This window comes from Durio zibethinus, chromosome 20, assembly GCF_047325235.1.
Source record: "Durio zibethinus cultivar Kanyao isolate XHJ-2024 chromosome 20, ASM4732523v1, whole genome shotgun sequence".
In the NCBI taxonomy this organism is placed as follows: domain Eukaryota; kingdom Viridiplantae; phylum Streptophyta; class Magnoliopsida; order Malvales; family Malvaceae; genus Durio; species Durio zibethinus.
This window is the reverse complement of record NC_143181.1, coordinates 7582748-7608237: the sequence shown is the minus strand read 5'-3', so window position 1 is coordinate 7608237 and position 25490 is coordinate 7582748. Positions and strand designations below refer to the sequence as shown.

At 32.3% G+C, this 25490-nt stretch overlaps 1 protein-coding gene and 1 non-coding gene across 5 annotated transcripts; both read right to left on the bottom strand.

Moving 5' to 3' along the window:
• Window positions 1–10218: 10218 nt before the first annotated feature.
• LOC111315715 (uncharacterized) lies at window positions 10219–15886 on the bottom strand. 4 transcript variants are annotated; one of them, XM_089749577.1, is made up of 4 exons: window positions 15500–15644; window positions 13041–13946; window positions 12332–12378; window positions 10219–11322 (listed from the first exon to the last, which is right to left on the bottom strand). In XM_089749577.1, the coding sequence occupies exon 4, from the start codon at window positions 11056–11058 to the stop codon at window positions 10366–10368; it is 693 nt and encodes a 230-aa protein (XP_089605703.1). In that variant the 5' UTR covers window positions 11059–11322; window positions 12332–12378; window positions 13041–13946; window positions 15500–15644; the 3' UTR covers window positions 10219–10365. The 4 variants fall into 4 exon arrangements, with proteins under 4 accessions (XP_089605703.1, XP_022773395.2, XP_089605704.1 ...); XM_022917660.2 differs by lacking the exon at window positions 13041–13946 and having other exon boundaries at window positions 15500–15886; XM_089749578.1 differs by lacking the exons at window positions 13041–13946; window positions 15500–15644 and adding an exon at window positions 12965–12983.
• A 4839-nt stretch (window positions 15887–20725) lies between these two features.
• Window positions 20726–20828, bottom strand: LOC149513090 (small nucleolar RNA snoR118). Its single transcript, XR_016330964.1, has one exon. It is a non-coding gene; the product is annotated as a small nucleolar RNA snoR118 (small nucleolar RNA).
• Window positions 20829–25490: the final 4662 nt, after the last annotated feature.

Here is a 25490-nt window from a genome sequence, read left to right as displayed (position 1 = left end):
GAGTTGAATTAATTGATCTTTATGTTAAAGTTTAGCTTCGATCTGCATATATTTTCCAGGGATGCTATCCTAGAATGAAACTGTTACGATGTCTTCAATAAGCTCAGGTTGATTTTCGTTCGAGATTAATTTTTAATCAATTACCTCTTTTTGTCTAATTAGGTCAGTACCATTTCTTACGAAAATAGATCTCGACATGATGATCAGTATACTGTGAGTAACTTGCTGAATATAAATGTAGTGAAATTGGTATGTGTTTTTCATTTCATACTATATTTTGGTATGTGTATTAGCTCAATCCAAATGACATATGTTATTTATGTCGACTTAAAAGCTCAGTCGTCTTTGAAGTTACCTAAAAAAATTTTAAAAATTAAACAAATGGTTTCTGTTTGTTAGTGCTTAAGAGCTCAGAGTAGCTTAAAAAGTGCATTTTTGTCAAGTCAATCTTACATTATGTGCTCTTGCTGATGACTTCTTACTTTTTATCGATTTTTTATGGTTGTCTTTCTTTGCTTGTAACTTCAATTTCTATCAAACTGCCTATTTGTTTTTCAATCCTGCTCGTCATTGTTGTAACATAACACTGTTATGTTGTAGAGTAGTCTCTTTGAACCTCTCTAACCACCAGATGTTGGGAATTTCACTTTCAAATGAGAAGCTAAGCTTATAAGCCGTATAACATACTGGCTAGGTTAGCCTAATATCATGTTATAACCTGATAGGATGTCTACAACCATGAATTCTATCACTGAGGTAATAGTCTTTGACTTAGTCTCTAAGAAGATCGAAAGCTTGATGGTTTTTTTTACTGGTACGTGTTCATTCTCAAACCCAACAAGCATTGTGGTGATCGACTTCAACTGATCTTCACTAATTCCTTTTCTTTTCATGCAATCATAGTACATGATGCCAGTTAAACTTCCATTATTAAATAGAATTCTTTTAACTACATAGTTGTACATTAAGGTTGTGATTACTATAGCATCATCGTGTGGGTGTTAGATTCTTTCAAGATCTTTCGAGCTAAATAAGATCAACTAATCTTTCTAGTCTTTTTCTCTTTTTGTCGAAGTGCCTACCGTCATAAACATGCTTAGGTTAAACTTTCTCTTAACCGAGGTAAAGCTACCCTTAGTGATCACATTAATCACCCTAACAATTAGTCTAATATTATCAATTCGATCTTTTTTTTGTTTGGCCTTATCTTTTCAATCTTTTTTTTTAACCTTTTTTTCTTTACTCCAAGTGGACTTTGTTTGGTATTATCTATAATCTATTTTAAATTAGCCTTGTTTCCATAATTCCACAAACCTTTTCAGTTGACATCTTCTTATCAAGGCTTTAATCTCATTTCTTAGGTCGATACAATCTTTAATGTTATGGCCTATGTTCATGCAAAAGGCATATCTTTTGGTGGGATCCCTCATCGTGTTCATCTGAGTGGCTTTGGCTATCTGAGGTCAGGGTTTTTTTTAATTTGTATTAGAATCCTCTCTTATGAGGTATTCAGTATAATGTAGCTTCTTTTTTCGCTGGGTTTTCTAGCCCTATGTCATTTTCCTCTTAGGGAAGGATCGTAAAATCTTTGTTTTTCTTACGATTAAGAAGAACGATGAACTTCTGTCACCTTAACCATCGAGAAAGGGGGATGAGTCTCTTTCACCTCGATTAATTTTCATTGTAGCTTCAACATTTATGTATTTTTCAGCTATCAGTAAGACATCGACCAAATTTTTAGGCAATTCTAGCAATAAAATTAATTTTAAATGGTACTATTTATCATGGAGTCCACTTCTTATGATGACTACAGCCCTATCTATTTCAAGTCCTTAACTTACAAAGCTTTCACATTAAAATGCATGACATAGCTCTTTAAAGATTCATTCCGACCTTGGTGGATTGACATTAAACTTAGGGCCACCTTCTTCACTCTTTGACTACTCACAAACCTAGACAGGAAAGAATAGTTAAGTTATTTGAATGTAGTGATCAACCTCGATTCCAAGCTACTATACTAGGATCAAGCTGTGCCCTTTAATATGATAGCTAAGCTTTTGCACATCAGAGCTTCGTCTGTGCCTTGCATTATCATGTTAGTCCTATAAAATTTTAAATGATCGAAAGGATCAGAAGCACCATCATATGTTTCTAAGGTCGACATTTTAAATCCTTTAAGAGGCATGGCTCTGTCAATTTTTTCGGTGAAGGGTAAGATCTCTAGGAACTTAAGCTCACCCACGAACACCACCACTTTTATTTTCAACTCTTTCTCTATATCCTGCATCTGAGCTTCCAAGTCCTTGTTTAGTTGGAGTTTAGAGTTTGTTGGTTTGGATTTTTAAGTCATAACGTGTGTCGAGTTATGGCTAGGGTATTGGTTGGCTAGGGTGTTGTGCCCATCTCTTTTAGAGGCCAATGAGGCTTCTACCTCTTCATAACTTGGTTATTTGATAATGACTCCTCGACCATGGGTGATTAAGTCAGGCACTTTCAAAACTTGCGATAGAGTTATAGTTTGTAACATCTACTTCAAAGCCTATATCTATTTAGTCAAGACTTGGAATTGTTCCATGGTTTAGCCCACCTATGGTTGGGCCGGTTAGACAAAATGCTGGCTATGATAGGTTTCTATTCTAGTTGAGATGACCAGCTCTCCTTCCTCTAAGGTTCTTTTTCTTGGCGGCGTTGCTTTATGCTCAGCTAATGAAAGAAAAGATCCCCTACCTGATGCACCAAATGTTTGTGCCAAGCTCCGACCTCAAGGCATTCCAAGAAAGACAAAAAAAAAAGGCGATTAAAGGCAAACACAAAGAACACATGTTGCTTTTGCACTCTGATGCACAAGTTAAAAAGAGTGAGGTTGGAAAAAAAGTAGGAAGGAGACAAAAAAATTGAATGAACTTGTCTTAATGGTGTTGGACCTTTATATTTATAAATAAACTGTATAGATCATCAGAGGACAACAAGGATAGTGTTGAGCTAATGTGGCACTAAACATATCAAACCGACTTGATATATCAAGTCGGCATAAATAACAGAAATACCATTGATTGTCTGCTAAAGGCTTCTAATAAAAAAAAAAGATTATTGTACCCTTTTAACCCTTAAATGTTTCTAGCAATATTAAAAGTAATATCTTCTTAATAACGTTTTTATCAACTATTATAGTTAAAAATATATAAAAAAAAAATTAATTTGAAAATTTTGGATTTGAATCTTGAAAAAAAAAAGGTGAAAGTTATGGATAAAAGAAAATTATCATCAATTTTATAATTCAAAATCAAAAGTATAAAAATAAATGAAAATATTTTTATGAGTTATACATTAATAAATGCTTTTAATGTTGGTCAATTTTTTAAAAACCTCCGTTAGCAATTTTTTTATTAAACACAGCAAATCAACCTAGAGCAAACATTAATAAAAGTAAAAAGACAAAAAACTTTGCTAACAAGTTTCTTAAGAACATTTCAAGAATAGTTAATATATTATTAGATTTTGTAACAGATTTTACATTAACTGCAATAATTTGATAATTAATTTGATGATTTTTAATATTTAGAACAAAATTTATATATAATAAATTATTAGTATATAAATACTATAACTATTAGTGAATTATATAATATCTCATAAAAATTAATTTTAAATATATTTTTAAAATTAAGTGTATTTATTTTTAATATTTTAAAATTACCTTTTTATAATATATTATTATATGATTCTATAACAATATATAATATTTATACACTAAATATACATCAAATATAAATTTTATTGAATAAACATATTTTTTATATAATAACAATCTTAAAAATATTCTAAAAATATTTGTTAATAAAATAAAAATATAAGTAATTGTTGGTAGAGCGGATAAACATTGTTGACCAAAAAAATTATTGGATTATGTCTATAATAAAGTATTTGTCGCTTTTAAAAAACCGAAAACAAGGATTTGACTAGTCTCATTATGTGCAATTGACGTGCCTTTTTTTATCCAATCGTACCGTGATTTGCCGTTTGGTAAACAAAGACCAGTGCGATTGATGCACCTTAAACGCGCTGAAAGCCAAAAAATAGATTGGACCCTTGTGGGTCCAGTGAAAAGTTTTGATCCCATCGCACTCATTCTTTCCAATGATAAAGTTATTTTCTCTTTTTTGTTTTTTAACCCTTGGAACTACACCGCAGGGACAAAAATGTCCCCGTCATATAACCTTTGTTTTTCATTTATTTTTTATTTAAAATTTTAAATATTTTATTAATTTAATATAAATAAATAAAATTTTATAATTATATAATTAATTAATTACTGAATAAATTTTTTTATTAATTTTTAATTATTTATGAATAAAACTATTATTTGATACAAAAATATTTTAATAATTCTTAAAATTTATTAATTTCATATGTCAAATATATTTAATTTTTTATTATGTATAAACTTTATTCTAATGTTCTTAATAATTTTTTTCTTTTTATTATATTTCATCTCATTATCATTATTATATTTGTATCAAACTAATATTTCAATATTAATTATAATATCACCGTTACAATATATAATTTTATTACTATAATAATTAATTTTATCATTACCATTATTTTTAATCTTATTGAAATCGATCTCATTATCCATCTAAATAAAACTTAATAATCTATTTGTATAAACAATGAGATTAGTTTTTATGAAATTAAAAATAATAGTGATGACTAGAATGATTATTATAACGATAAGATTAAAATTAATAATAAGATATATATTTAATGTAAAAATAATGATAACAATAAAATGATAATAAAAAATAATCATTAAAAATTTTACTCTAAAAATATATTAATAAATTATTTTATATATTATAACATTATTTATAATATCTAAAATCTTAAAATTTTCATTCACTTAAAATATTAATATTTATTATTTATTATATAGTAAAAATTATTTATTATATTAAATCAATAAATTTATTATTTTTAAATTTTTAAATAAAAAATCAAAATGAAAAAAAAAATTGAAAGGTTAATTTAAACACATAAAAATTATTATAACTTTAAAAAAAAAGAATAAAATTAAAAAGAAAAGGACCAAAATGGGAAAGAAGGCTAACTGACTCACTAGTCATATTCAAACATTATCAGAATACGATTAGACCCAAAACAAAAACAAAAAAAAAAAAATCACGTCCCCACAGCGCTAATCGCTCGTTCAAACGAGTTCTAAATATTTACGAATAAACTATCAACGTCACTTCACTTATAACGAATTTCACGCAGCTCCCTAAAACGCAATTGTTGTGGACCTTTAATTAGACGCAGCCTCAAGTTCATTGTTCCGAAGAATTATTTTCTAGCCTATCACCCTCACGTAGTGGTCCTCAATTGAAAAACAATGAAAATATTTTTTATGGCCCCTAAAACAGGTGTGAAATGAACAGTCTTTATTCTTTTCACACCTACTTTATTTTCTCTATAAAGAAAATAAAAAGAAAAGCAAATTTAAAAGAAGACATCAAATCCACACTTGCGGACAAGGACAAGAAATGTTGTATTTAATATTTTATTTCGTTTTCTTTTGAGTAATTAAGGGTTTGAGTGTTGGGATCAATGATCATTCACCATTTCCAAACAAGACTTTCATGTCAAAACTTTTTGCGAAACGATGTCGTTTCCTTTACAGAGTTTTCAATCAAATATAGAGACTTGATTTTAATCAAATGTTGGTCTATTTTAACCACCATGAGCTTTATTGATATAATTTTTATTTTGAAGATTCAAGAAGTTGTTAGAATTGATTGGTCCATCATTTTAAATATATCTAAGGGAAAAAAGAAATCATAAAATATCAGAATTAAGATTTCAAGACATGATAAATGAAGTGTTCCTTTAATATACTTATTTAGGTATAAAGTCTATTTTAAAATTAAAATACTGCTACTAATTGAGTAATGAACAGACCTATTGACCAAAGTCAGGTAGCCAACGTCTAAGGATAAGGAGTTCTGATTCAGAATTTAGGTTAGGTCTTCCAGTTTAAGCAGACTCAATGCCCCATATCACAGAAGGGAAAAGAATTGTAAATGGAAAGTTCAATTCTCCTATTTCAATCAGATACGAAAAAAAAGTTGAGACATGCTTTCACACAATTAGATAACCTAACATTCATGTTTTAGATGTTAGAAACCAAGTTGAATTCAGCTCTAAAAGTATTGTTCTTTCCAAAACATTGCAACTTCAATCTCGGTTTTAGTTAGGGGTAACACATTAGTGATAGCAAATTATTTAGATTCGATTTGGATAAAATTTAAATTTGATTCGATTATTACTGAATTGAATTTAAATTCAAACTGTTTGACTTATTGAATAAATCAAATTCGAATATCTTAATATTTAGGTTAAGTAACTTATAATTTTAATTGAATTTTTATATTTTAATATATATATATATATTATTATTTTAGTTAAAAAATTAATATTTTATTCATGTTTATGAATTTGAGGTTAAATTCGAATTCGAATACAAATAATCGAATTTAAAATCGAACATAAAAATTTAATTTATTTTTTATTCAATAAATAAATTTAATTAAGTGAATTCGAATATCTTAACTTTTATCTTAAATCAAGTTCGAATTTAAAAATTAAAATTTGATCAAACTCAAACTAAAATTCAAGCAATAAATTTCAAATCGAATTTAAATTTTTCATTGTATTAACTTGATTAAACTTGATTACATCCCTAATTTTAGTGCAATGATATCTATCAAACAAGTCATGGAAATGGAAAATGGATAGAAAAGAGAAATCTTTATAAATATTGTTTGATAAAATTTTAATTATTGAAATTAAAAATTTAATATACTACCAATAAATTAAATGACCACCGCTTTCAAAACAAGTTTTTCTTTTTAAAGATCTTATCCTAAAATTTTCTTCGCATGCCGACTGATTAATCTCTATTCCAAGGTGGATATGTTTCTGCAAAATAGATTGGAGAAACCTAATGGTCACCACATATGAAAAATCAATGGCAGTTGGTGAGCTGTTGATTGAACTGATGATCTCAAAACCATGGGACCCTCTTTTTTGGGATCTCCTGCTTGCCAATATCAAGCCTCACGCCACAAAGCCCCAAGCCCCCACCACAGTGCAAACTGGCAGATTCCTCTTGCCAGTTATCTGGAGTCTTGACCCTTTACCTTGAAAGTTTAACCAAATTGAAACCACAAAAGAAATATTCAGGACCACAAGCCCAAGCCACAAAGTCATAGTCTCAGTTTGGGATGGTCTGGTTAAAACCTTAAAATCTTCGTTCACAAGTAAAGAGAAAGTGAGAAAATTTTGGAATCTTACAACAACCGTTCCAACTGCAAACTGTTGCAAAATTTCACTTTTTATATTATTCCATCACTTTCTTTTTTTCCAACACCAATAGACGGAGGGCATATGAGAGCTACATATAAAGATAAAGAAGCTCTATGATCTTCAGGTATGATGACAAAAGCTTTTATAAAAAGAAATGGAGATCATGTCACATGTGAAAGTGAACTCAGAAAATATTGTCTCTTTGTGCCTGGAGCTCCAGATTTCTGCTGTTTCATAATTATAATAAGCTAATAATCAAATGGTCTTTCTGACCAAGCCATCAAAGTCCAACTCTTTTTAGTGACTTTACAGCATTAAATATTCAGAAGAATGAGGAACAACACATGAAGAAAGCTTAATAAATCAAAATATCAGATGAAGACTTCACCCTTAGGTGAATGTATTACTGTTGAATCAATAACTCATGCCTTACATCAAGCAATTCCATGTAATATCCAATACACTGAAATCTTGCCTTGCATGCACAGACATGTGCGATGGTCAACTTCAAACCACAACTAATGCTACTCTCAGGGAAAAAAAAATTGCCCAAGATGATCAAATATTTGGAATTTTCTGGTGCAAGGGATTATGTGTCTTTAATTGGAGGGCTTAACTTGGGAACAAGCAGCTGCTTGAAATGACTAATACATCTATGATAATGGAAGCCTTGGATTTTAACATGTATTTTAACTTAATTACAACTTCATGGATTAGAAAACAGATCACTCCTGCTTAATTAGCCATCTATTGCTTTAAGTTACTTAAATAGACAGCTGGCACTGAAGTTCAGAGAGACTGACTCATGAGTATTCTAAAGCTACATCCAACTCCACACATGGAAATAAAATTTCCACCAAGTTTAAAAGCAGTCACCTCATAGTCAACCCCTTGTACATTAATGTAACCGGAGTCGAGATGAGGAAGCAAGTCCATTAATCTTCAGTACCAACAGATAAAAAATGGTTATATGTGGCTGCAATATTTACTCCCAATCAACATACAATGATGCAATCACATGGAAACAAAGCAGTGAGAACTTAAACATGAAACAAGTAACACAGGTCACACAAGTGTTTGCTCTCATCCTAGATTCCACATTGTTGATGTCAAGTTGAGTAGGTTAAAAAGGCATTTTGTCACAATATTTCTATCTCTAGGTCTGATAAACATTTCCTCGTCTGCATCTAGAAAATATAAACAACAGTTCAGGTTGCTAAATGAAAGAATTAAAACCCTCAAAAGAATGAAACTATGGGAGGAGGCACTAAAAGAAAGACGCTTGTTTCCTCTTTAGGATCTCTACCTACTGATTTTGTGTGTTCATGCATGCGCTTCCACATTTGCACAAGAGCAATTGTTTTTAGAACTAGTTTTTAGAAGCTCGATACTTGTGTACTGCCGCCGGAACCATTATATTAAATCAAGCTCAAAAGGCCTAAGATAAAAATTCTGGAGCACTTAGTCATATTTCCAGTGTCTAGTAACCTTATTTCTATGGTGAAAGGATCAGATGATTCTCTACACTTCTTGGATAACTGTTTTGTTGCTTGAAAATACCGAATTATGGGTTCCCGAGAAATTTAGTATGTGATTTCAATATCAATGTAACCAAGTTAATGTAGGATCTGTGTTCTGTAATCTGTTTCTTCTTATACATGCACTTTTCAATTCAAGGTAATTTAGAGGAATAAATACCGGCAAGTAACAGGGATCGATCCAAAAAGAAAAGGATAAACATCAGCTCTTTCAAAACCATAAACCATCACTTTCCATATAATAAAAGAAATAAATTATCTATATTATAATTGTTAAAGCAGGTAAGTCAAAGGCAAACTTCAAGCTTGACGTATGCATTTTAATTTTAAGACAGTTATTGAAGGAAAATAGATTCTGTAGACATGAATTAGTCGATAACTCCATTTGTCCTGCGTAACTGTGTGATTTTCTACAGCAAAGACGTTCGAACTTCAAAGTAGTAAGTTACTTAACATGCATTTCTAAGTTCGATGATAAATGTGGTGAGTAAAACTGCAAAAACATTTTATTCTTGACAAAACGGTATTGCCGCAACAACTTGTTGAATACATTAATATGGTATGAACAAAAAACTCAAAACCACAAACAAACCAGGAGGAATATTAAAGTGACGATAAAATAAATCCCACATTAGTTTAAATTGCAGGTATCCTCCACACATAAATATAATAATGATTATAACACACTATTTTTTTTTAAGATGTTATAATCAATTAATTTTTATTAAAATTTTAAACTATATCATTTTTTATATTACTTTTGTAAATTTTGTAATTTTTATATCTAATCCTAATCAATATCATATTTAAAATTATTATATTTAGATTTTTTTTTACCTATCTTTTGGGCTTGTACCCAATTTTTAATTTTATTTTCTTAAATTAGGTAAAATTATATGACCTAATAGTACATTACATGAATTTTCTTTTCTTGAATGATCTCTTTTTACCTAAAAAAGGAGAATCAATGAAACAATAGAACAGTGATTGCTTCAGTAGAATAAATGAAACACAAAACCAAGAGAATCAATCAAAGACTAAAAACACCAATTGGAACAAATAAAAGCCTTGGAATCTCAACTTAAGTGGTAAAAAAAAAAAAACGCTAAAACAAAGCTGCCACATTTCATCTTTTGACTCACTTAAGAAAGAAGAAATACAGTCCCAGACGTAGACCAGAGTATCTGTCTACCTCAAAGTTCTCAACACATTTAAAGGCTTTATTCAGTTCTACCTGTTTGTATGGTCCCAAGTTCCAACATTCACCTTCACAGGTTACTCTCTGCATTTGTTTTAACCAACTATCAAATTTCAATTTTTCCATTCACAACAAGAAGTAATTCCCACCAATAATATACACAAATTAACATAAATTTAACAATGCAAATCAAAGTTAATATAATCTAATTGTAAGCTCAATCAAAGAAAAATAAATCACTGAAATAATGAAAAAAAAAACCGATTAAGCAGACACTTTAGTTCTCATTATAATCCTGGTCATTCTCCTTCCATTCAAGGTAACATCGGCGGAGCCAAGAAGCCTGGACCTCCTAAATAACCTAACAACCTCCTTGACTTCCTCCTCATCACACTCATTCACAACCACCACACACAGTCCACCTTTTCTTACAGTCCTCTCCATCTCCCCTGCGTACTGCATGGGATACAAGGACTCTGCCAAATGACTGGTAAAGGCAACATCAAAAGCCCCATCAAAGAAGGGAAGATTATGGGGATCGGCCCTGCTAACCAAAGGCAAGGATTCTATCAGTTCAACACCTGTAACATCCTCAAGGCCCATTTTGGATAGAGCCATGACCTCATGGCCAGCTCCGGCAGAGACACAGAGGACTTTGGATTGGTTCATTAGGAGACCCATTTGGTACAGTTGGGTGAAGAATTGAGTAAAGGAAGAGACCTGGGTCATCCAAGATTTGGAGGACCAGAGGTGGGCATTCTTCTTGGGAAGAGGAAGGTAGTGGCGAGGGGAAGAGTCACAGGTGGATTTGGGGAATCTAAGGTGAGGCTTTAGGGGAGCGTCGGGTGAGATGCATGTTTCTGGGGTTTGGAGGAAGAGGAAGAGGAGAGTAAGTGAGGCTGCTGTGATTGATACAAATGACACTTTATTTAGGAATCTCTGTATGTGTCTTTCCATTTCGGTTTTCACTGTGATCGAGATCTTTACTCTGGAAATGGGGCAGTCTTTTTCTCCACTAATGATCCAAAGATTCTGAGCATCATAACAGAATCAGTTTATGAGAGGGAGAGAGGGCTTTTTCTATGTCTGTTTTGGCCTTTCCTCTCCTCTTCTGTTCACAAAATATTGAGCTTTAGTATTATCCCTGTAAGTAAGCAGCACAATCGTGCATTGAACTGGAACCAATGTCTATGACTATCTGTATTTTATTGTATTGGTAAACTGCAAGACAAAAAGCAATGCATGGAGTTACCATTAGACCAAATGTAAACTGCTAATGTATTTTCTCAAAAGTCTGAAAAAATGGCAAACTATCAGAATAAGCTAGCAAGGCAAGTAGGTTTAAGCAATGTGCTTTGGCCAAGTTGGTTGGGTACTTCCCTTTAAGGAGGAGTTTCCCGCACCAATTTGGGATTTAGCCCCATAACCTCAGCAAAAAAAAAAGAAAGAGAAAAAAGAAAAAGAAAGAAAGAAAGATGCCCTCAGATCTCATAGCTTAGAATTGATCATATGTGGTATAAGGCCAATGACATCCATTAAAAGTCTTTATACACCAACCACCAAATCTCTTTCACACACACACACGCACACAGTGAGGAATATACCCACCCACAAACACACCCACACACACACACACATATATATATGGTAGATAAAGACTCTTAATGGATAATCCATGCAACCACTCAATAAAGTTAATTTGTCCATCATCGGGCAAAAAGGAGATAAATACATGCAAATCCTAAACAATGCAAACAAAGCAATATTCATTAACTAACCAGCCAATCAAATGTATTTAAAAATGGCTTCCAGAAGAGTCATGAGAAAGAGAAAGAAGTGGATTCCATGTTGTCATATAGGCCACTATTCATGTAACAGGGCATCTTCAGGTATAATGAAGTGCCAACTGAAGCAAGACATAAATGCTACAAAACCAAATATAAAAAGAAAAAAAACATGATGCTGGATTTCATCCAGTCACTACAAAAACATTAAGATGTGAAGAATAACAAAATATATTATCTAATCAACATTTTCTTCAAACATCAACAATACTTAGAAACAGGACTAAAGCTTTGAAATATGCATTACAAATAGAGGAATCAAGGTTCAAGAGTGCGACAATTAAGCAGTAATGTTTCAGGCCTGTGGCCTCTAGGCTAATCCAAAGAGCATCTCAACACAGTAATGGTCATATCAAATACTGAAAAGCATGATATCTTGTTCTTACCATGAGCAAAATTAAATTTGAAAGCAGTATATATGAACTCGTACAGCCTGCAAATCATTAAATCAGAAACCTCAAAACAATTCACAATGGTAAAGCTACAAGTTTTAATAGAAGCCCATTCCAGAACCACCATCAGTGCCATGCACAGGAATAAGACAATATAACTTGATAATGCTAAAATAATATAATAAATTTGAAATTACACAAGCAAAAGATTTATCTAAAACTGACTCAGGACACAAACTCATAAAGAAAAAAAGGTAAAAATCAGCCTTACCCAACTGCAAAGATTTAATACCAGCTAAACTATGTGTATGTGCGTGTATGAAAATTGAAAGGGAAACTGACAATTTGCATTTCTCTAATGCTTGATTAAAATTTCGATAAACATTATTAACTTGTAATAATTTGGAGCTATATTTGGCACCGATGAATTCCCTAATTCAAACATAACTCAAAATCTAAACACACACCATCTTCCCTTTGGACTAAGCTTGACTCATTTTTTTTCCTTTTCTTTGGGGTCCAAAGACTACATCTGACTTTGAAACCCATAAAAGTGCAATTCAAGAGAGCCCCTCAGATCTCATAGCTTTAACAAGATTATTTATGGTTGGCTGTAATGGTACTGACCAGTCAGCAATCGCTTCTCACACACCACCAAAGATATACATACGAACATGGGGCTTAGCTCAAATGGTTCACCCACCTTCATTAGGAGGTGGTTTTCAACAAGACTGAGGTTCAATCCCCAGCACTTGCAAATTTCCCTTCCCCAATTTCCCTTAGGCCTTGGCCTCCTACATACCAAAAAAAAAAGATATACATATAAATACATACACACACACACACACACACACACACACATGCATTCAACATATATACAAACAACATGTGCACATAGAGAGAGAGAGAGAGAGAGAGAGAGAATGAATGTGGTGTTGCATAAAAGCTAGGGTTGAATTGAAAACCAGAACTGCAAAATCAAAATGAGTTTTTCCATCATTGGACAAAAAGCAGTAAGTGTCAGATTAAAATATATCCCAAGAAACAAATATCTAATACCATACTCCATAACCATAACTGCATAGCACTATCCAGAAAGGCCCATAACAACTTTCAGGAAGATAACAGACAATTCCCTTATCAAATATCATAGTCAAAAAACAGTGGAGGTCATGGTTTTTATAAAAGCCAATCCACTTCTTCAGAGTTGAAGACACAACAATAATGACGCAATAGCAGCAAGCAGCAGCATAAACTTTTCTATACTGTAGTCTCTATAGAAGAAAATCACAACCCAAAGATTTCCACAGTATATAATGCTAATTATGCAGTTACACATTTAAGACAAGATTCAAATTGATCAAAAAAGACCTCAGATCTCATAGCTAAGTATGGTCATCCACATTATTAAGTAACTGGTTCTCATTAAGGGCCTTACACCACATCAGGTAAGCCACTAAGAATATAGATAAATATATAGTGTGCACCAGAGAGAGAGACAGAGAGAACTATTTTGGTTTTTGTTGCTTGTTGCTGATGATGATTCGTGATGATGATAGCAAATGCTCAAAATGAGAATCAGAAATAACTGCTCCTTTCAATGAGTTTTCTATCATTGGGCCAAAAACCAAACACAAAAAGCATGTTACACATTAGGTCCCAAAACGATTTGCAAAAAAATTTTAGGAAAACAAAACTCACAGTCAGATAATAGAATGCAAGAATATAGGGAAGAAAATCTAGTTTTGAGTATCTTCATTGAACCTGGAAAGTCAAAATTAAAAATTAAATATCCAAGCTCATCTATACTGTAATCAATCAAGTTTACATTCACTCCACAAACGTTCATAGCATGCAACAAATCTCCAATCCACACCGCATCTAAAACATTTTACTAGAAATTTCATAAAAGGAAAACAATTTCCCAGTTGAAAGATTTATAATCCTTGTGATCTTTTATAGAAAATGTTATACCCTCAGATCTCATCAGTGTCAAAATCAAACAGTAGTGAAGCTCATGATTTTAATAAAAACCAATCCACACCTTTAAGGATATACAACAGCAACAAGAACAGGTTGGCAGAAGCAATGATGGTGGTTCCAAATGAAAATCAAGGCAACTACCAGAAGTAATGACTCTAATCATTGACCACATGTCAAAGCAGGTGAAATTCATTAAGCATATATTACATCAGATGGTAACAAAACAATTAACTTTCTAAACTCAATAGCACCAAAAGTGAAGCATTAAGGTTAGCAGAAAGCATGCACAAAGCACAAGCTGGAATTAAAAGAAACAGAACATTGACAAGCCTTGTGTCATGGTCCTAGAGAGGAGCCATGAATCCCACATCGGCTGTGTACTAGAGTTGATCTTGGGATATAAAGGTTCACACCCCTTCAAGTTGTGAGGCGACTTTCGTGAAACAAAACCGTGAGACCAGCGGGCCAAAGCAAACAATACCTCACAAGTTAGTGTGGACCGTGACACCTTGCTTATAGACAACTAAAATTTCCAAGCTTTACACAGCAGTTGTTGAAGAAGTGTAATATGCTAAAAATTGACGGAACAAACATATAAAGCGCAACCAACAAAACATATTAAAGTTGAATTAAGCCATGTACAAAACCAACAACCCGAAGAACTTCAAGGTAAACTAATGCTTAATTACTTAATTGCATGAAAATCATATGGAAAAAAGGCTGCAAAAGCATGGCATGATAAAGACAAAGACTAAGAATCATGCAAAAATCCCTCAGATCTCATAGCTATGATTGGTCATTCGCAGTTTTAACCAACTGATTTTCATTACTAGCCTTCACTACATCAGCAGCCGTGTCCATATGAAGAAAGAGAGAAAGAAAGAGAATTAGAGGTTCCTCATTTGAAACCAAAAAAGAAAAGGAAAAGAAAAGAAAGATACTGATGCCATTGCTGATAGCAAATGCCCAAAATGAAAATCAGAAATAACTGCTCCATTTCAATGAGTTATCAATCATAGGGCCAAATACCAAAAAAAGGGTATGCTGCAAAATGAATTTGCTAAAGCCTAAAGGAAAAAGTCGTAGTTTTTAAACATTAAAACTTGAAATAGGCAGGGTCTTCTACACAGTAATCAATCAACAACAAAAGGAATGAACAAATCAAATGAAATTGCTCACCTAGAAACATGCACCCCCCCTTGGCTTCCTATCGTTGGAGAACAGACTATCAAATGTGAGTGAGAGATATAGAGATTAGAGAGAGACTGAACAAATTAGGAAAGTGGGGTTCCGTTTCTCCTTCTCAATCTGCTGTTTTGACCCAAAATTAGATATAATAAGAAAAAGGAAAAAGAAGAGTGGGCTACAACTAGAAGTAAGAGACTTGTGTAAGTTTACAAAGGTTGCCGAGAGACAGACCAGCCCAATCTTAATGTCCCAAAGAAAGTCCAAGCCTTTGAGCATTAATTTTACTAGTTAAAAAAAAAAATTTATCAATCGCAACTTTTGATTATCTATGGACGTTTGAAATTCTAAGAATGCCTGAGAAGTTTTGGTGTAACAAATTGTGCAAGCAGAAGCAGAGCAGAGCAGGGTTGATGAAGATCATATCAATTTTATAATATACTACTATTATTTATTTCTCTCTTGTAAATAAAAAATAAAAATGTTTATGTTCTGATTTTAATCAAAATAATTGGCTGAAAAATAAATTAATTGATAGAATCAATTTAATTCAATAAATTAATTATTTATTAAATAAATTTTGATCTATGTTTTATTGATTATAAAAATAATTTTGAAAAATTTTTTATTATTAATTTGATGATAAGCAAATTAACCAAATTAATCAATAATTTAATTGAAATATAATAAATTTAAAAAATAAAATTTAAAAAATGAAATAAATCATTTGATTTTATAAATTATTAAAATATTTAATTTAATAATTTAATAATTTAATATTTTATAAATAATTTTATTTAAATTGTTTGGTATATAAGAAATTAAAAATTAAAAATATAATTTAACTTAAACATAATTTATTATTCTATTAATTCAAAAATTAATAAAGACCAATTAAAAATTCAATCAATTAGATATTTAAAATTAATGAATTTGAAAAATAAAATAATATAATTCACCAACTTATCCGAACGAACATCCCTGGATAGAAGAAGGAACCTTATCTAGTATTTTTTTTTTTTTCAATTCCTTAGGTTATATTACTTGTCTAATCAATAGAATATAATAATAATCATTCAATATTATATTTGTTTTGTATTTAAAAAAAATTATAAAAAAATATTAGGACGATTTAATTTTAAAAAAATTATTTTTAATTCATGAAATTAAATTTATGTCTCTTATTATAACTTTAAAAATTAAATCAATAACTTAAATTATATAAATTTTAAAAAATAATAAATTTAACTAATAAATAAAATATTCCTACTTTAATCCTTACATAAATCAATCATAATCTATGAAAACCCAAGATAGACATAGACTTACACAAAACACCTATGAAGATAAGAATAATAAGCATTTATTTAAAACAAAAACAACAGATCTAGTTCTAGTCTAATCTAAGCAGATAACAAGTGAGAACTGAGCACACAAAAAACAAATTTCAATTCTTGATTGGGTCTCCCATCTCTGGTCAAAAACCTCAGCGGATGCATCAGCTTCACCCTTCTCATGGCATTCCAACTTTTTCCTGTCAGTCACAACACCCTGCAACAATCACTACTAAGAATCAAACACCATTCCCATTACCAATAATCCCACTGAACTGCTAGCTTCAGAAGTTACATTAAAACAAGGCATGGGCCTTGACATGTATATTGTTATACGCTAAGAAACATCAAAACAGAGGATCTTCTAATGCACCATATGGTAAAAGAACGAGCCAAGCCCTCAGAGGTCAAAACTCAATAGTTCTAACAACTCATCAATGGTGATGCTATAGGATTTCATTGAAAACCACTCCACATCCACTACTACCAGTGCCAACAACAATGATGACAAGTTGCAGAAAGGATGGAGGCCAACAACGATGCCGTAGAAACTTCTCCCCACATAAAGTATCCATCATCAGGCAGGGCGGATTAATGAGCAATCTAATACCAAAGACCGTTGAGGGCAAGTGATCTCAAGACCAAACTTTAACAAGTAAAAGGTATCTAAGTAAGACTGCCTAGAAAAGTAGGCTCATAGAAGAGAAAAAAAGTGAAAAATTCATGGATTATCATATAAAACTGTAGAAATCAGCCTCACCCAACTGCAAAGATTAAATGTACATACAAATACATATTTAATCAACCAGAGAAATGCTAAGTCTAAATTTCTCTGATGCATTAATTAAAATTTCAATTAACTTACATACAGTTATAGATTGGCACTGTATATGTAACTGAAGTTCTCTGCCTCTTTTGGCTGAAGACAACATCTTATTTTGAAAGCTCTAAAAGTGCAATTAGAAAGAGCCCTCAGATCTCATATCTTGGCCAAGATTATGAACAGTTCCGTAAATGCACTCATCAATAGCTTTTCACACACCACCAAAAATAAATAAATAAATATACATATGTACACACAAACACACGTGCAAATGGAGAGAGAGAGAGAAAGAATGAAGCAGGTGGTGTGCAAAAGCTAGAGATGAATTGAAAACCAGAACCATTCAATCAAAAATGAGTTTTCCATCATTGGGCAACAGACAGTAGGATCTCGATGAAAACCAAGACACAAATGTCTAACACCCCTACATAACATCATGGAAAGAAAGAACTATGATCTACTAATATATAGAGAGAGAGAAAGCAAAAAGCACATTGGTCACAAAGGCTCTAATCAAGCTTCCAATACCAACACCAAAAAGGATATAACAACAAACTAAAAGATGTAATTCAAAGAAAACGAACTACCCTCAGATTTCATCAGCATCATAATTCAATGATAGTGAAGCTAATGACATGATTTTCATAAAAACCAATCTATGTCTCCAGAGATAGAAGGAAACAACAATAACAAACAAAAGAACTACCCCACATAACAACTTCTCATCATACGGCACATTTCAAAGCCTTTGAAATTTATCAAGCATATATTAAACAGATGGTATCAAAAGCAATGAAAGATTGACTAGCTAGGTCCAATAGAACCAAAGTGAATCACTAAGGATTGGCAGATAACATAGTTGATTAGTTCAGTTAAACAAGAATAGGTTGACTCTTGGACAACTAAATGTTTAATGCTTTCAAAGTGGCAATTCAAGAAGAGGAAGATACTATTATTGATGAAATAGACATACGAAGTGCATCAATAAAGACCTAATCGAAGTTTAATTAAACTGTCTGCAAGCAAATACAGTTAGCATTTAAAAAAGACAAAGCTGTATCTCAGTTTACCACAATTCTAAGAGAGGCATCAATGATTTCATCTAGCAACAAAAGACCATGCATTCTGAATATTGCAATTGCAAATAAGATACATTCAGCGGGATTGACAAAATTCATAGACTAACGAAGCTAAAAAATTCATATAAACCATCCCAATGAGAAAACGTACTACCAATCAGTAGCATCACATTTCCAAACTGTAGTCACTAAAGAACAAAACCAACAGCCAAAAAATTCCCATGGTAGACAACTGCTTATTACTTATTTATGCATTCAGTGAAATGTAGGCACGAGTATAATCAACTAATCAAGATGCAAATCATTTGCGAAGAAAACAAAATAGCATGATAAAGTCTGGGATTCAAAATGATCAACAAAGCCCTCAGATCTCATAGCTATGTTTAGTCATTTGCAGTATTAACAAACTGAAGATAGAAAAAGCATGCTATAGTAAGTCCAATACAAAATCAAACAAAAATCTGAGGTTTCTCATCAATTCGCAATGGAAGCAAATGCAGAGGGACTCAATGTTAGAATGCCAAAGAATCGAATCGAATCAAAAAAAAAAAAAAACGACTTATACTTGCTACCCCAACATTCTCCATTTATAAATTTGAAAGTTTGCTAATGCAAATTGTTTAACAGCATTTTTTTTAACCACAAATTGAAGACAAAATTAGCATTATAACGTAATCTCTACAAAAAAACCAAAAACAAAATTAGCATTCAGCGGGATTGACAAAATTCATAGACTAACGAAGCTAAAAAATTCATATAAACCATCCCAATGAGAAAACGTACTACCAATCAGTAGCATCACATTTCCAAACTGTAGTCACTAAAGAACAAAACCAACAGCCAAAAAATTCCCATGGTAGACAACTGCTAATTACTTATTTATGCATTCAGTGAAATGTAGGCACGAGTATAATCAACTAATCAAGATGCAAATCATTTGCGAAGAAAACAAAATAGCATGATAAAGTCTGGGATTCAAAATGATCAACAAAGCCCTCAGATCTCATAGCTATGTTTAGTCATTTGCAGTATTAACAAACTGCAGATAGAAAAAGCATGCTATAGTAAGTCCAATACAAAATCAAACAAAAATCTGAGGTTTCTCATCAATTCGCAATGGAAGCAATTGCAGAGGGACTCAATGTTAGAATGCCAAAGAATCGAATCGAATCAAAAAAAAAAAAAAAACGACTTATACTTGCTACCCCAACATTCTCCATTTATAAATTTGAAAGTTTGCTAATGCAAATTGTTTAACAGCATTTTTTTTAACCACAAATTGAAGACAAAATTAGCATTATAACGTAATCTCTACAAAAAAACCAAAAACAAAATTAGCATTCAGCGGGATTGACAAAATTCATAGACTAACGAAGCTAAAAAATTCATATAAACCATCCCAATGAGAAAACGTACTACCAATCAGTAGCATCACATTTCCAAACTGTAGTCACTAAAGAACAAAACCAACAGCCAAAAAATTCCCATGGTAGACAACTGCTAATTACTTATTTATGCATTCAGTGAAATGTAGGCACGAGTATAATCAACTAATCAAGATGCAAATCATTTGCGAAGAAAACAAAATAGCATGATAAAGTCTGGGATTCAAAATGATCAACAAAGCCCTCAGATCTCATAGCTATGTTTAGTCATTTGCAGTATTAACAAACTGAAGATAGAAAAAGCATGCTATAGTAAGTCCAATACAAAATCAAACAAAAATCTGAGGTTTCTCATCAATTCGCAATGGAAGCAATTGCAGAGGGACTCAATGTTAGAATGCCAAAAGAATCGAATCGAATCACAAAAAAAAAAAAAAAAAAAAAACGACTTATACTTGCTACCCCAACATTCTCCATTTATAAATTTGAAAGTTTGCTAATGCAAATTGTTTGACAGCATTTTTTTTAACCACAAATTGAAGACAAAATTAGCATTATAACGTAATCTCCACAAAAAAACCAAAAAAGAAAACTTGGGTGTGTCAGATAAAGCTTTCTGGCCTGCAAGTGCATCAAGGTTACAGCTTTTTTTTCAAAAAAAAAAAATGCTCAGAGCCCCGTGCATGCATGATTATCATTCTTCATGAAAATACTATTGTGTAAAAGGAAGATGCTTTATGAGTCAAATACAAAAATGGATATTTTGTAAAAAGTTACAAAAGGAAATGAGAAAGCCCTCAGATCTCATAGCTTTTGAACAAATCATCCGCAGTTTTTCGTGCTAGTGGCAGTTCCTCCAAAGCCTTTACTCACCACCACTCGCATAAATGTGTATATGTATGTGTATATATATGTATGAAGTGGTAGTAGGTTGTGATGGCGGTTGAAGTGGAGGTGGTGGCGGCGGCGGCGGAGGAGCGGTGAGTAAAAGCTCGAAAAAAGAAAAACAAAAACCATAGCAACCGCTCAACGGTCTTAGTTCTACATCATTGGGCAAATTCTCATGAGTTTCTCAAACCAGTTGAAAATTGAAAAATGAACAAAAAAAAAAAAAAACCATAAAAGAGAATAATAATGAATGATCCAGGAGAAGAGCGAAAAAAGAAAGGACAAGTCAACGGTTGAATTACTGGATTGCCATTGGTTTGAGAGGGAAATATCTGGTGGGTTGGGCTTCGGCCTTGTGGGCTTAACTTGTTGAATTTAAATGGCCCGTAAAGGCTTAAGGAGCTCGAGATTATTGCTTGGGCTTTTAGTTGCCTACTCGCTATTTTTGTTAGCACATGGAAGGTTGAGGTATAGGAAAAGAGTACCTTAAATTACTAAACAATTTCAACGGCATTTTTATATATCCAGTAAATACAATTATATTAGCTTGAAAATTTTTTATCAATAATAAGGTTTTTGTCATTATAGGTCCAGGCCAAATGTTACTCCTGAAATTAATAATAATAATAATACAAAAGTAATGGCCAAAAGAAGATTAAAAGTTGTTATTGCAGTGATTTAGTATAAAATATAAACCAATGGTCAAGCTAAGTAGCCTAGCTTCAGAATTAAATTATTTTTTGCAAATAGTATGGATGGTTTTTGTTTCTTTTCATGTTTCTGTTAAATTTCTGGATAGCAAATATAATAACAGCATTGACATTAGGAATTTTGCCCAGTTTCCTTGTAAACTCAACACTCTTGGGATCCTCATCAGAAGAGAAGAGACTAACTGATAAACTGACAAGAGAAGGAAGAAAAATCATCCTTTGTTCAGTAACCAAGCGCATCATCTGTTAACAGGATGGCTTTAATAAGTCAAAATCAAGTTCCTGCAGGATACATTGCATTTCTTTTTCTTTTAAAACCTTGGGTGGCAACTGAAAAGAAAAAAAGGCATTTCAAATTTGCAGTGATAATGTTGTTAATAAAGTTGCACTAGCGATCAGTGACCTCTTATCACTTTTGAGTGAGTCCATTTGTAATCCATTTCTTCTGCCACCACAATTTTGATACTTAGCATCAATCTTACGGGATTTAGTGTTCAGATTTGGTGCTCCACCAACTGTCCCTACAAGAGTCTTTCTCTCTCTCCCTCTCTCCATGCGCATTAGACAGGAGAAACAGTCCAAAATCATCTATAATCTTCTTAAATTAGGTCCATAATTTAAGAACAATAATGCCATTTTGTGCAACCTAAGGTGACACTTTGATGGTGATAAGTTAGGTTCAAGATTACGCAATGATTTCCAAAGATATTAGTTAGGTAAATCGATATTCTAAACTAATCCTTCTTTTAGGTTCATTTGGTTTGAAAGATTTTAAAAACTACCTTTAATCTTAAGAGAGTTTCTTCAATGCTTTTGTTAAGTATGCAATTTAAAATTAATTAATAATAAGTGGAGAGGATAAATTTGAATATAAGATCGCAAGTAACTTAAGACTTGACAAACGTAGAATAATACCACTTAATAGGCCTTCACTACGTTTAGGCCTAATCATCACGTGTTCAGAAGGGGTATAATAAAGGAATACGGAATAGAACCTGAGCTTTGATATTGTGTTAATTTTCTGGGTTCGAGTGGGACAGGAAAGGTTGCTTCCCAGTCCTCATTATTATAATATATAGAAATGTGACTTCTATCGGTAACCATTTTCAATTTGAGGTTCCTTCATTGACAGATGTATATGGATATACAGCGCGCGTGGCATGAGGAAGAAAAGGGGAGAGAAACACAGATCCTTCAACTCCACATTTATCATCATTCAATGGTCTTAATTGGAGTTCATAGAAACAGTTGTAGAAAATATATGCCTCCCTGAACAAGCAAAGAAGGGTTTCTTAAGTGCAGATTGACACTTCAATGAAGGGTCCACGGCAACTTGCAAGGAGTGCTCACTTCTCAGAATCTGTCAAAAAGGGTTGAACCCCCGTTGCTCAATCACATGAGTGAACTCTATAAAAATTTTATATTTCCCTACAATTTTTGGTTATATATATCAGTACGTATGAGTTTCATGTTTGCTGCTGCATCTTGAATACGTTGGCTAGTGCAATTGAATTCAATCTCCAGGTGAGTGAAGAATTTCTGTCAGATGTTAATTCGAAGCTTCCTTTGCAAAGCAAAGGACAAATCTGGTCTTTGAGCGGTCCTTATTAGCAGTTCCAGCATTGATAAAATATGCTGCTTGATGATGTAAATGCTTGAGTTGAGAGTTTTAGATGGAGTTTTCCATGCGGACTAGCTAGTTTTGTTGTCAGCTCTGGTCTTTTTTTTGGTCTGTATGAATATACAATTGTTATCTACTACAATACAACGCACTAGGACAACCATCATTTCAACATAGGTTTACTTTGTGATTGTTCATACAGGGTTTCCTTATTGTCAATCTCTGATTCAAGGATAAGTGGCAAAGCTGAAACTTGGGACTCCAAATCTGAAAGGCATGTTTAGTAGCAGCCGATCCCTCAACGAATCAACCAGAAGAGAAACTAACACGTTCAATGGTGGTATTTGATTCATTTTAGTTTGTCCACCTTTCAAGCTATATGCCCTTCTTGCCACTTGTCAGTCAGGCCAAGAACCACATTGTGTCCCATTTGCTGTCCCAAGGAGGATCTCACTTAAAGATGAAGTCCCTGGCCTCGAATTCCGCAAACAAATCTGACGACTGAGCTTAGTCCTGGGATAAGGATAAAGCCTTCTGGCCCCTCTCCTTTGTCCATATGTCAGAAGCAATTTAGAATCAACCTAATGGTTATAATCCTGCTAATGTTCAAGGTCCAACCGTGAACCAACTTTCCCATCTCCCTTAACCTTCAAGGTCCAATTTTAGACCCAGCCTTTTTTTTCTTTACTTAAACCTTTTAGAAAATATAAGTGAAGTTAGGGGAGATCTTGGCACCACTCTAGCTAGATTCTGAGTCCTAGAACATAAGAATGCTGATCATGCTTTTCCAAATCGGTGTGTTTTATTGAATGGAGTAATAGAGCAGAGATAGATTGTTACTGAATGGATTTCTGAAAGTGCTCAACTTTTCCTAAAAACAATGCAACCGCACTGCAACAAAAATTGGGCCAATTCTTGCTACCAAGGTCGTCAGACACGTTAAACCTTTCTGGGCCACTGACCATCTTGATTCCAAAACAAACACAAAATTACAAGACCAAGACTGAAAAAAAAATCCCCTTAAACTTGGTCAGAAACATGATTTTATTGATATTTGTTTCTATCAAAATCTGTCGTGATTGTCTGTGATGGTTCTCAGTCAAAGACCTACGAAGACAGAGACGGTTAAGGGAAAGGGAGTATGGAATTTTTGCTTGTGGGCATCTTTAAACTGTCAAATCAGTATTATATTGCAAGGATGGAGAGATGGGATTGACAAAGACAGTGAAATGAATTGGATAACAAAATACTTTTAACAAATATTATCAATTAGCAGGCATAAAGATGCCAATCCATTGTCCCCGATGTGATACTTCAACCAGCAGCTTCTAATTCGGAGAACTTCAATCCAACAGCTTATAATTTGGAGGTTTCAAATTTGAAGCTTGGTGAAACTATGTTCCAAAAAGATTAAAGAGATCAAATCCATTAGTTAGTTTACTAGTTTATATCCAATATTCAAAAGTTTTTCAATGATCCAGATGTCATGAGGTATCCACATTCATATATAATCTGATGACAAAACACTAAACTCTTAATCTTTAATAACTAAAATTTAATTTTAAATTATCAAAAATAATATGATTTACAAACTTATATCCAATAACTCTAAGGGTGTCTATATGAAAGGAAAAAAAAATCATGTTAGGTAGTAATTTTAAATTTTATTGAGCCACTTATTTATATTAATCTTTTTATATTTTTATATATATTAATCTTTTTATAAAAATAATCTTTTTATATATTTTTTTAATCTTCATATATTTTTTATTATTTATATATACGTCTTTCGTGATCTATTTTTAAAAGTTTTAGTCTCTCCAAAATTAGAAGTTCATTTCATCTAATTGACACATAGACCTACATTTCACAAATCTAAACCATCTCAAATGGTTTTTTTTTTTTTTCATTTTGGATTATCTCTAATATTTTTTGAATTTCTTCATTTATGATTTTATCTTTTTTAATTTTATTACATATCTATCTAAACATCTTCATTTCAAATATTCTTAATTTTTTCATGTTTTTTTCTTAACGATCCAACACTCATGTATATTAAAAATAAAGTGAAGAGGATTGCAATAAGATGACGATCAACGTAAAATATAATTCAATCATAGTAAGAGACCAAAATAATTATATAAT